Source organism: Hevea brasiliensis, chromosome 10 (genome assembly GCF_030052815.1).
Source record: "Hevea brasiliensis isolate MT/VB/25A 57/8 chromosome 10, ASM3005281v1, whole genome shotgun sequence".
Classification (NCBI taxonomy): Eukaryota; Viridiplantae; Streptophyta; class Magnoliopsida; order Malpighiales; family Euphorbiaceae; genus Hevea; species Hevea brasiliensis.
In genome coordinates this window covers 94,337,286-94,349,062 of record NC_079502.1, presented here as the reverse complement: position 1 = coordinate 94,349,062, position 11,777 = coordinate 94,337,286, and the positions used below count along the sequence as shown (strand labels likewise).

Here is an 11,777-nt window from a genome sequence, read left to right as displayed (position 1 = left end):
ATAAGAAGGCATTTTTAAGAGATGCAATAATGTATTTTTAAGAGAATGATATGTGATCATTTCTTTTATAATATTATTAGATGGTTAACAGGTAGTATTTTGTATTGCCACTCAGTATTATCTATTATATATAAGTTATAAATTATTTAATAATTAGCCTATAAATATTACAATAAATAATCATTATGATAAGGTAATTATAATATATTAATATATATTAATTATATATATATATATTACATATAGATTTTAATTATTTTTATATATGATGAAATATTTATTAAAAAGTTTGAGAGTTAAAGATAATAACAGTAAAATTGAAAATAATTAATAAAAAATACAAAATATTATAATATTTTTATATATTAAAATTAAAAAATAATAAATTAAAATTATTAATAGTCACGGGTAATTCTCTAGTATATATGTATTTTAATTAAGCCTTAAGGGGGAAGGATAATAGGAATTTGATCAATCAATTGTATTGCAAAGAGCACACATTAAGTCAACCAATAAGCTATTAATAACACAAATTTTATGATATTGTTATTTACTTGGAAACATGACATTTAGAATTTAACCTTATATAGTTTAGTTTATATGAACCATTCAATTTAAAATAATTTTATATATGTTTGTAGATGATAATTTTATATATTGATAAAGATACATTTTTTTGTATCTCCCGCCATTAGGTTAACATATTAATTTAAAGTTTTGAATTTAAATATTTTACCATGCGAACATATAAATAGAAGGTTTATAATTGCAAGTCAATTTCAATTTTCCTTTTTTTTATATTTTTTGTTTTTATTATATATATTCATATTTTTATAAAAATAAATTACTCATGAATTATAATATAATATATTATAAATTAAAAGCTATGGCAGAAAACTTATAAATTTTAAATTTCAATTAATATTAAAAATAATAACTACTAAAAATGAAAAAGAAAAATATGCTTGGCAAACTTAAATATTTCAGATGGAAAACTTTCAGGAGAGACATGCAAGAATTCTAAAAGCTATATGGCCTGAATGAACTGGCTATGAAGAATATGTAGATGGCTAACAAATTTAAAGATTTCAATTTTTATTTGTAAAAATAGAGAATTTATTGTTAAAATAAAAATTAAAGAAATAACGAGGACCTATATGAAAAGACACTAAAAAATAATCAGTTTTTTAATCAATTATTTCAATCGACTAAAATTAGTTGCTATTAATAATTAATTTTATAATCGATTTATAATTTCAATATTTTTTAATAAAATAGTTAATTTTTAAGTAATTTAGCAATCGATTTAAGAATCAGTTATTATTAGCAATTAATTTATAATTGATTGCTAAAATTGATTGTTAATAACAACCAATTTATAATTGATTGTTGAATCTGTTACTAATCGATATTAGAAAAATCTTAAATATATAATTAGTAATCAACTAAAAAATCGATTGTTAAAATATATTACTAATAGTAACTGATTTTAAAATTAATCACTAATAACAATCGAATTAGAGAATCGGTTACTAAATTAAATAATTATTTTAATTAACTCCAGAGTTAGCAACAAATTTACAATTTGATTACAAAAATTAGCGACTCATTTGCAACCATTTGCTATAATCAGTTGTTATTTGTAATTAATTTATTGTCGGTTGATATTGGCAATCGATTTACAATTAGTTGCAAAAATTTTTCCTCAAAAAATCTAGGCCTATTTTTTTTATTTACAACTAATTTTCAAAATTGATTTTTGCCAAAAAAATTTTCGTCTAATTTTTTATTTTCTTTTTTCGATTTGCGAATTAATTGCTAACAACAAGTGATTTTTATAACTAATTTTGCAACATATTTTTTCCTTTAAAAATTATCGCATATTTTTTTTGTTTGCAACCAATTTGCAAAATCGGTTGCTAACAATCGCCGATTTTTAAAATTAATTAAAATTGATTATTATTTACAACCAATTTTTTCCTCCTAAAAGTTTCCATTCATTTGTTGTTTTCTTATTCTGATTTTGCAACTAATTTACAAATCGATTAATAAAAGTAACTAATTTCTATAACTGATTGAAATTGATTGTTATTAGCAACTAATTTTGCAATCAATTGTAAAATTTTTTCTCAAAAAATTCTTCCTGAATTTTTAAAAGAAATTGACAACAGACAACCGATTGCTAAAATCGGTTACTAATTCGCTTATAAAAATTACTACTCTTTTCTTTTCCTTCTAATCATTTTTTTTCTCTTTTCTCTCATTTTTTTTCATTTTCATATATTTTATTCATCATCTTTTCTTTCTACCATATTTTGTTCATTATTTTATCTTTCTCATCTATTTTCTTCATATTTCTTTCCTCATTTATTTTTTTCTTCATCTTTTTCTTTCTCATTTATTTTCTTTTTCATCATTTTTTTCTTTATCATCAATTTTTTTTCATCATTTTTTTATTTAAATTATTTTCTTCAGCATAAAATAAAAATTTTTATACAAATATATATTTTTTGTTATTAAATTATTTATAGTATTAATTTTTAGTAATTTTTTGTTATAATATATATATTTGGGGTAATTTTTTAGTAATTTGTCTTATAAATATGTTTTTATATTTAATTTTTTGTTAATATTTTTTTATAATAGTTATTGTTAGTAATTTTTTTAAAATATTTTTTATAATAGTTATTGTTAGTAATTTTTTTATAATATTTTTATTTTAATTTTTAGTGTTAATTTTCATTAACAATTTATTATTTTAGTAATTTTTGAAAATTTTATGTACTTGAATTTTTCATTTCTTATTTGAAATTTTAATTTTTTTTTATAATTTTTTTAAAATTAACAAACGACTTTACAGTTGTTAAATTAGTTGTAAATAGCAACTCATTTACAAAATAATTATAAAATTATAAAATTAAAAATATTAATTTTTTTTGCAATTATTTAATTTAGCAACAAATTTGATTGTTAATTGCTATTTGTAACTAATTTAGTTGTCGCTTGCCATTTGCAACTAGGCCCATTGCAACTGATTGAATCAGTTGCTAAATCGATTTGTAATCGATTTTAATGGATTAACAACCGCTTTAGTCAATTGCTATTTTTTTTTTTTTGGAGAGATCATCAAAAGTGATAAGGTATTATTACTAACTAATCTCTATAAAGAATAATTATTTGATTATATTAAAAAAAATAAAAATAAGTATTTAATACCAAGTAGTGTATTAAAACTATTAATTTAATATAAATAAAATAAGTAAGAAATAAAATTAATTGTACTTCAAAAATTAATCTATAATAATCTATAATTTAAAATATAAAAAATTATGACTGAGCTAAGTTTTGAAGTAAAAATAATTGGTTTAATATATTATATTATTTGTAAAAAATAAATAATAAAATAATTTGAAAATTAATTTAACGATAGATTAATAAACGATTTTTCAAATTAATATTCTTAATATAAGATTACATTCATTATCCAAATTAATAAGCACTCAACATACATAAACAAGATAATAAAACATTCATATTTCAGCAATATTAAACTAATTAAGAGAGAATATTCTTGACAATTGGGCGAGCTTTGCACATGGCTTCTAGGGGCTCAAGCTTCGGCATGATGAACCCTCTGCCTTCCATCATATCAATTTCCTCATGAGTGACCCTCTTCCATTCAAAGCATTGAATCAACGTTCCCAAAGCCAAACTCACAACACGTTGGGCTAGGCCTGCTCCTGGACAAGCCCTTCTCCCCAATCCAAATGGTGTAAACTTGGAGCCCTCCCCTCCTCCGTCATCAAATCTCTCAGGCTTAAAACTCATTGGATCATCCCAAAGCGCAGGATCTCTGTGCATAGCCCATGCATTTACCAATACGATTGTGCCACGTGGCACATTGTATCCTCCGATGGTGCAATCATCAGATGCTTCATGGGGGCCAAGGAGTGGGGCGGCCGGGTATAATCGGAGGGTTTCGTGGAAGATGTTTTGAAGGTATGGTAGTTTGGAGAGATGAGGCTCATCTAGTAAGCATTGTGGGCCAACTTGAGCGTCTATTTCATCTCTAGCTTTCTTCAGTACGCGTGGATTATTGAGTAGATTGGACATTGCCCATTCTAACGTCACCGCTGATGTATCGGTCCCCGTAAATATCATGGTCTGCACAAGCCCAATTAAAAATGTATTTCCATTAAAAATTTTATATTTTTAAAATTTTTACAATTCTATCACACACCATAAAAAATATTAATTAAATTATTAATTTTTTAATTTTACAAATTTTATCCCATCATTAATAAAACTATTATCTAACCTAAAGAGATATCATATTAACTGCCACATTAACTATTACATCATATGAATGATAAGATATAAATGATAAAAATTAAAAAATATAGAGTTTAATTGATAATTTAATTAATATAAAATATAATTATAAAAAATTAAAAGTGTAAGATTTTTTAGGCAATTTTTTTAAAATTATTAAAATTAAAATATAAATTATTAATTATAAATATATTTTATGTAAATAATTTTTTTAAGTATTTTACATATCGTCATCCATAACATAAGCCAAAGATTAAAAAATAAAATTTTCTTAAATATTTATTATAAAAATTATATATATAATTAATTAAAATACATGCAATGACAATAACAATTAAATTGTTAAAATCAAGTTATTAATTAACTCTCAACAACAATTAAATTGTTAAAACTAGTTAAAATTAGTATATGAATCATTTTTAAATCAAGTAAATTAATTAAAATCAAGTTATTAATTAACTTTCAATTTTAAAAAGTAATTTAAAATTTTATATAAATTAAAATAGATCGAAAAAATTATCAAAAAAATTATATACTTATAATTTATATAATTTTTTTACAATTATACGTATACCAAAAAATTTATTATTCAAACTCTATACTTTTTTGACTCTTATTATTTGTATCCTACTGTGATATTTGATGGGACTTTCTATTAGTGAGATGATAATTTTATTAACAATATAATAGAATCAATAAAAATTAAAAAACTTAAGATTTAATTAATAATTTTTATAATTTAGAATAAAATTATAAAAATTTAAAAATCACATGATTTTTTTAGCTATTATTCTTATTATATTCAATTATAAAATTAAAATATTAAATTTAAATGCAGTTGAAAATAGACTAATTAAAAATTATAAATAAATAAAATTAAATGCTTATCTATATTGAAACATTTATGAAATATAAAAATAAGAAAATAAAGTTTATAATTGATAAAATTTCCTTGCCTACATTAATTTAAGAAATATAAAAATGTAATTTGACCCACATACTTTATTTTCTGACAAATTCATTCACGATATTTAATTTCTTAAAAAAATCATTTTTGTTTTTTTTAAACAGGGCAAAATGACTTATCCTGATTCTTATCCTCACACGTGCATGGCAAATAATTATAATAATAATAAATGTTTTTCAACTTCGTTCTACTTGGAGAGAAGAACAAGAAACAGGGGAGAGACAGAACACTAACCAACACAAGCCCTTTGATAATCTCGTCAGTGAGATAATCAGGTTCTGATTCTTGCGAAGAAAGAAGATGATCAATCATGGTGTTCATGCTCTCTAAATTATTCTTTTTACTTCTGTGTTCATCAATCAACCGTTGTGCAAATTCATCAGTTCTTTTCCCAAAGTTTTTCAATTTCTTCTCAAACCTGCCACCATCAATCCAATTCAAAATCGGCAAGAAATCTCCTGGATTCGACGCCCCTATATACGAAAATACCTCAACCATTAACTCCCTAAACCGTCTCGCCTCTTCCTCGTCACTCACATCTTCTCCGTAATATCTCTTCCCTGCGATCATTCTCACTGTCATGTTAAACGTTAGCTCTTTGAACGATGATTTCAACTCTACCTTGGCAAAATCTTGAAGCGACCTTTGTGATAACTTTGTAATCAATCGCTTGATTTCGTCTTTTCGGATGCTTAGAAACTTGTTTAGGCGAGCAGTAGAGAAGATCTCAATGGCCACGATGCGGCGGAGGTTGCGCCAGTGATCGCCGTAGGAGGATTGAGGGATGGTGGTGTTGTTATAAGCTATGTGCTTGCCTGCTAGAAATTTTGGACGGTTGGCTAAGATGACGTCGTTCTTGGTGAAGCATTCTTCCACTGCAGATGATGATGAGACTACAACAACAAGGCGGCATCCGAAGCGGAGGGAGAAGATGGGGCCGTATTCTTGAGCGAGATTTTGGAGAGTGCGGTACATGCGTGGTTTTAGGAGGCGAAGGTGGCCGATAATTGGAAGTGCAGGTGGACTAGGAGGGAGGTTTCTGTAGCATATTCTTGATCGGAAAGTTTTAAAAACAAGGAAGAGGATGAGAACGGAAAGGAAGAAACAAGGGACTGAGTCTTCCATGATTTCTTTCTTTTTGCTCTGCTTGACTAAATTTTCAAGCATATTTAAAAGATGGTGCAATTATTATTTGTTGATAGGGTTCCATCAAACTTTATAGGTGAGGAGTCAGTGTGCTAGGCTCCAATACTTTTCAAAACTTAAACCAAAATTATAATTTATTAATTTATTTGAAAAAAGATAAATAAATTCAATTAAATTTTAATATGAAATTTCATGTTTATAAAACTATATAACGGGAGAGTGGAGCTCGAATCTGATCTATCCTATGAATGATATATTTCTAATTAAATAATGTTAAGGTCTTAAGCTAGTCATGGATATATATTATGCTTATAAATGTGTAGAATATATATATTATTTGAATATGAATTTTGAATTATTTATAAAATAATATTATTTTAAAATAACTTTAAAAAGTTTTTAATAAACAAAATAATATTATTTAAAATTCATAATTTATCAATAATTTAGATTAAAATTAAATTGAAATCTCTTTATCTCAAATATTAGTATTTAAACATTGCATATTAAACTAATCATGAACTAAATAAAATAATTACATTAATTTTATTCTATTTATTTATTTATTTATTATTATAAAATATGAATGGAATTAATTAATCTAGCTCTCAATTTATTTTTTAATTTAAATTGAATAATACTAGCACACAGAAAAATTGAGCCCTGCAATAGATTATGTATTGACATAAAAAACACGTGCATCGACATTGACTAATTATAAATAGGAAATTAGGGGCTAGATAAAATTTCGGTTTAAAATTAAAAGATTGAATTTAATTTATTTTTTTTTATTTCATTTTGTGATTTATCAAAATAGTTTTAGTTACTATTTTTTAAAATATCAATTTTTATTTAAGTCGATTAATTTAATAAAAAATTCAAATAACCAAACTTATCAGATAAATTCAAGGTGTCTGTTGCTACAATGACTAAAAATTTTATATCAAATAATTATTTATTTATATCTATATATTTTTAAAAACAAATAAATATTTATCTTATCTATTAATATCTAAATGTAATTAGTGATTATATAAAGACAAACATATATTTAATAATGATTGAACTTTAAAATATATATATATATATATATATATATAGTATTATATATATATAAAGTATTTTTAAGAGATATAAGAATATATTTTTAAGAGAATGACACGTGATATTTTCTTTTATAATATTAACATGTAACTAACACGTAATATTATGTATTACCTTTTAGTATTATCTATTATATATAAGTTATAAATTATTTAATAATTAGCCTATTAATACTATAATAAATAATTATTATAATAAGATAACTTATAATATATATATATATATGGAGAGATTTTAATTATTTTTATATGTGATGAAATATTTATTAAAAATTTTGAGAGTTAAAAGTAATAAAAATAATTAATAAAAATACAAAATATTATAATATTTTTATATATTAAAATTAAAAAATAATAAATTAAAATTATTAATAATCATGGGTAATTCTCTAGTGTATATATATATATTAATTAAGCCTTAAGGGGGAAGGATAATAGGAATTTGATCAATCAATTGTATTACAAAGCGCGCACATTAAGTCAACCAATAAGCTATTAATAACACAAATTTTATGATATTGTTATTTACTTGGAAAAATGACATTTAGAATTTAACCTTATATAGTTTAGTATATATGAACCATTCAATTTAAAATAATTCTATATCTTTAATATTAATAACTTGATAGAAATAAATTTAAAACGTATATAGATTTAAATTTATTTTTAAATAAAAATATAAAAATACCATTATTGTATAAAATTAAAAAATCCATTTCAAATTATTATCTATTTGAAGGGACTAATCTTGTTTTACAGAATTTATTTGAAATTATACAACTATTATATTAATTTGAAATAAAAAAAATACAAAATTATTTATAATTCTATAATTATTATACACCTTTTAGGAAATCACCACAATTGAAACAAATTCTGCAAAAATTGAATTATTCATTTATATCTTTAATTAGTTATAGGATCATTAAAATTTGAATTGAATTGGATGATAATCCATGTGTTGATTATTACGCTCTCTTTTTCTCACATTTCTTATGCTCGTTGTTCCTACGAATTACAAAACCTAAGAATGTAAACGAGTCATATTATTGGTGAACTATTTCAACTCGACTCAAAAAATATTTGAAATTAATATTCCTTTTGTTAATTTTGCAAACAAAAAAAAATTAAAAAAAATAATTTTAATATTTTTTTAACATTTGGGCACTAAGCAAATGAGTCTATGTGAATTTTTTTTTAATTAAAGGAAAATTAAGTTATTTTTATGAAAAATAATTTTTTATTTTTTTTAAAAAAATCATTTCTAGATTTTGACAATGTTATTAAAATGTAAAAATATTTATACATATATGATATAAATACTTACTGTTAATTCAACATTATAACTAAAATTGAAAAAAAAAATTAGAAAATATTTTTCATAAAAATATATTTTTATATATAAATTATTTTTTCAAAATAAATAGAGATTTAGTTAATTTTTTTAATTAAGTCAAGCTTAGTTCGAGTAACTTGGTGAAATAAGTTCAAATATTATAATACTTTGATTCAAGCATTTAACTGTGAATCTATTAAGCTTGTCTAAATTATACATTTGCCCATATATATTAATATATAGTTAAAAGTTTTTTTTTTTAATAGGAAATTGAAGGAGTAAAAACTCAAGTTAAAAATTTTCAAATAAGTAATATGTTTTTAATCATTGGGCTAAGTTAGCGTAATTAAAAAATATTAATTAGTATTTAATTCAAGTTTAATCGAGTTACCCTAAAAAAAATCGAATTAGCAATTGACCGAATCGGTTGTTAATCCATTAAAATTGATTGTTAATCGATTCAGTTAGTTAAAATGATATAGTTATAAACAACAATCGATAAATCGAATCAGTTGCTAAATTAATTAAATTAAAAATAAAATAAAATTTTTGATAAAAAAAATAACTATTAATTGATACTAGCAACTAATTTAGCAATCGAAATATAATCAGTTACAAAAAATTTAGTATCTTTAATTTATAATTTTGTAATATTTTATAAATCAATTGCTATTTACAACTGATTTAGCAATCAAAAAGTCAGTTACTAATAAAAAAATTATAATAAAAATTAAATTTCTAAATAATAATTGAAAAATTCAAATAAATAAAGTTTCAAAAAATATTAAAATAATAAAATTTTAATGAAAAATTAGTACTTAAAAAATTAAAATAAAAATATTATAAAAAAATTACTGATGATAACTACTAATAAAAATACTAACAAAAAATTAAATATAAAAAGATATTTATAAGACAAATTATAGAAAAATACCCCATATGTATTATAATAAAAAAATTACTAAAAATTAGAACTACAAATAATTTTCTAACAAAAAAATATTTTTACAAAAATTTTTATTTTATGCCAAAAAATAAATTAAATGAAAAAGATGAAAAAAAATAAGATTATAAAGAATAAAAATATGAGAAATAAAAATATGATAAAAAAATAGATAAAAAAGAAAAAGATGATAAAGAAAGAAAATATATGAGAAAAAAAAAGATAATTAAAATAGGTAAGAAAGAAAAAGATGAAGAAGAAAATATATTAAAAAGAAAAAAATGATGAATAAAATAAATGAGAATAAATAAGTTGATAAAAAAAAATAAGAGAAAAGAGAAGAAAAAAAAGCAAAAAAATGAGTAGTGCTGAATAAAATTTAGTAATGAAAATGAAAATAAATAATATTTTATATAAGTAAATTAATAATTAATTTTATCAATCAATGGTTTGTTGTTAATTTCTTTTAAAAATCAAATAAAAATTTTTTATGAAAAAATTTTACAATTAATTCATAATTAGTTAAGAAAAAAAATTTTTTAATAAATTTTATAATCAATTTCCAATAAGTTGTAAAATTATTTGTAATAACAATCGATTTCAATCGATTATAATTAATTTAATAATTAATTTGTGAATTGATTGTTAATTTTTTTAAAAATTAATTATTTTATTAAAAAAATTAAAATTATAAATAAATTATAAAATTAATTATTAATAATAACTTATTTTGGTCGATTATAAGCATCAATTGTAAAAATAATTGTTTTTTTAAAGTGTTAATTACTTCGAGTGGTCATGGAGTTGAAATGAAACTTTAAAAACCGGGCTCAAAAGAATTGAGTCAAATTTTAAATTTTAAGGTCAAGCCGAGCTCAAATTTATTACCGCATTGATTAGACTCAATTTAATTGCAATTAAAAAAATAATAGAAAATAAATAAAGTTGCAGCACTTGAATCATAGGGGTTGACGCCTATGATATGAATTATTTATGTCTATTATTTATAATATGAAATATCAATAAAAGATAGAATCGGTGACGTGTTTGAATCATTAATTTATATGAATTATTTAATGTCTATTAAGCAATGAAATTAATTCATATAAATTAATAATATAGGAACATATATCATATTAAAATAGATATAATTAATTAACTGAGGTTCGTGCACTTTGTAACAAGTAATTAAAAAGAAAATAATGATATTAATGATTTTTATTTTAATGATATTAATAATTAAAATTAAATTTACAATTAAAATCAAATGAATTAAATAAAAAATAAAATAATGATTATAATATTTCTAATTTTCAGGAAACTAAAATTTTATAAAATTGAATTTAATTATTTTTTTTTTACCTATTCTCATATTTAAATGGAGAGTTCAATTTTTTAATTAAAAATATTTTTTTTAAAATAAATAGACTTGATTGTTATATATATATATATATAACTATTGCCACGTAGCTAATATGTAAAATTCTCTTTAACAGTATTATTATTTAACATTCTCTGTTATATATAAGTTATAAATTATTTAATAATTATCTTATTAATATTATAATAAATAGTTGTTATTATTATAAAATTACTTACGATATATTAATATATATTAAATTACATGTATTTATATCTATATTATATATAGATAGATTGTAATTATTTCTATTATAAAATATTTATTAAAAAGTTTGAGAGATAAAAGTAATAAAAATAGTATTTGAAATAATTAATAAAAAATTTAAAGCATTATAAATGTGTGTTTTAAAATGTGGGACTAATATATAAGTTTTACTAACTCTTAAGGACTAAATTATAATTTATCCAATTTTATTTTTTATCGCGCCAAGGCAATTTTCCTTATTTGCTAACGTCACATAAACTCGAGGTATAAAAAAATTAATCTTAGGACTCTACCTGACAAATGCGAAAAATCACAAATTAATT

At 21.2% G+C, this 11,777-nt stretch overlaps 1 protein-coding gene across 1 annotated transcript; it reads right to left on the bottom strand.

The window, feature by feature from the left end:
* Positions 1 to 3,431: 3,431 nt before the first annotated feature.
* Positions 3,432 to 6,473, bottom strand: LOC110645008 (cytochrome P450 81Q32-like). The gene is made up of 2 exons (XM_058154460.1): positions 5,534 to 6,473; positions 3,432 to 4,164 (listed from the first exon to the last, which is right to left on the bottom strand). The coding sequence occupies exons 1-2, from the start codon at positions 6,464 to 6,466 to the stop codon at positions 3,556 to 3,558; spliced, it is 1,542 nt and encodes a 513-aa protein (XP_058010443.1). The 5' UTR covers positions 6,467 to 6,473; the 3' UTR covers positions 3,432 to 3,555.
* Between the last annotated feature and the right edge of the window lie 5,304 nt (positions 6,474 to 11,777).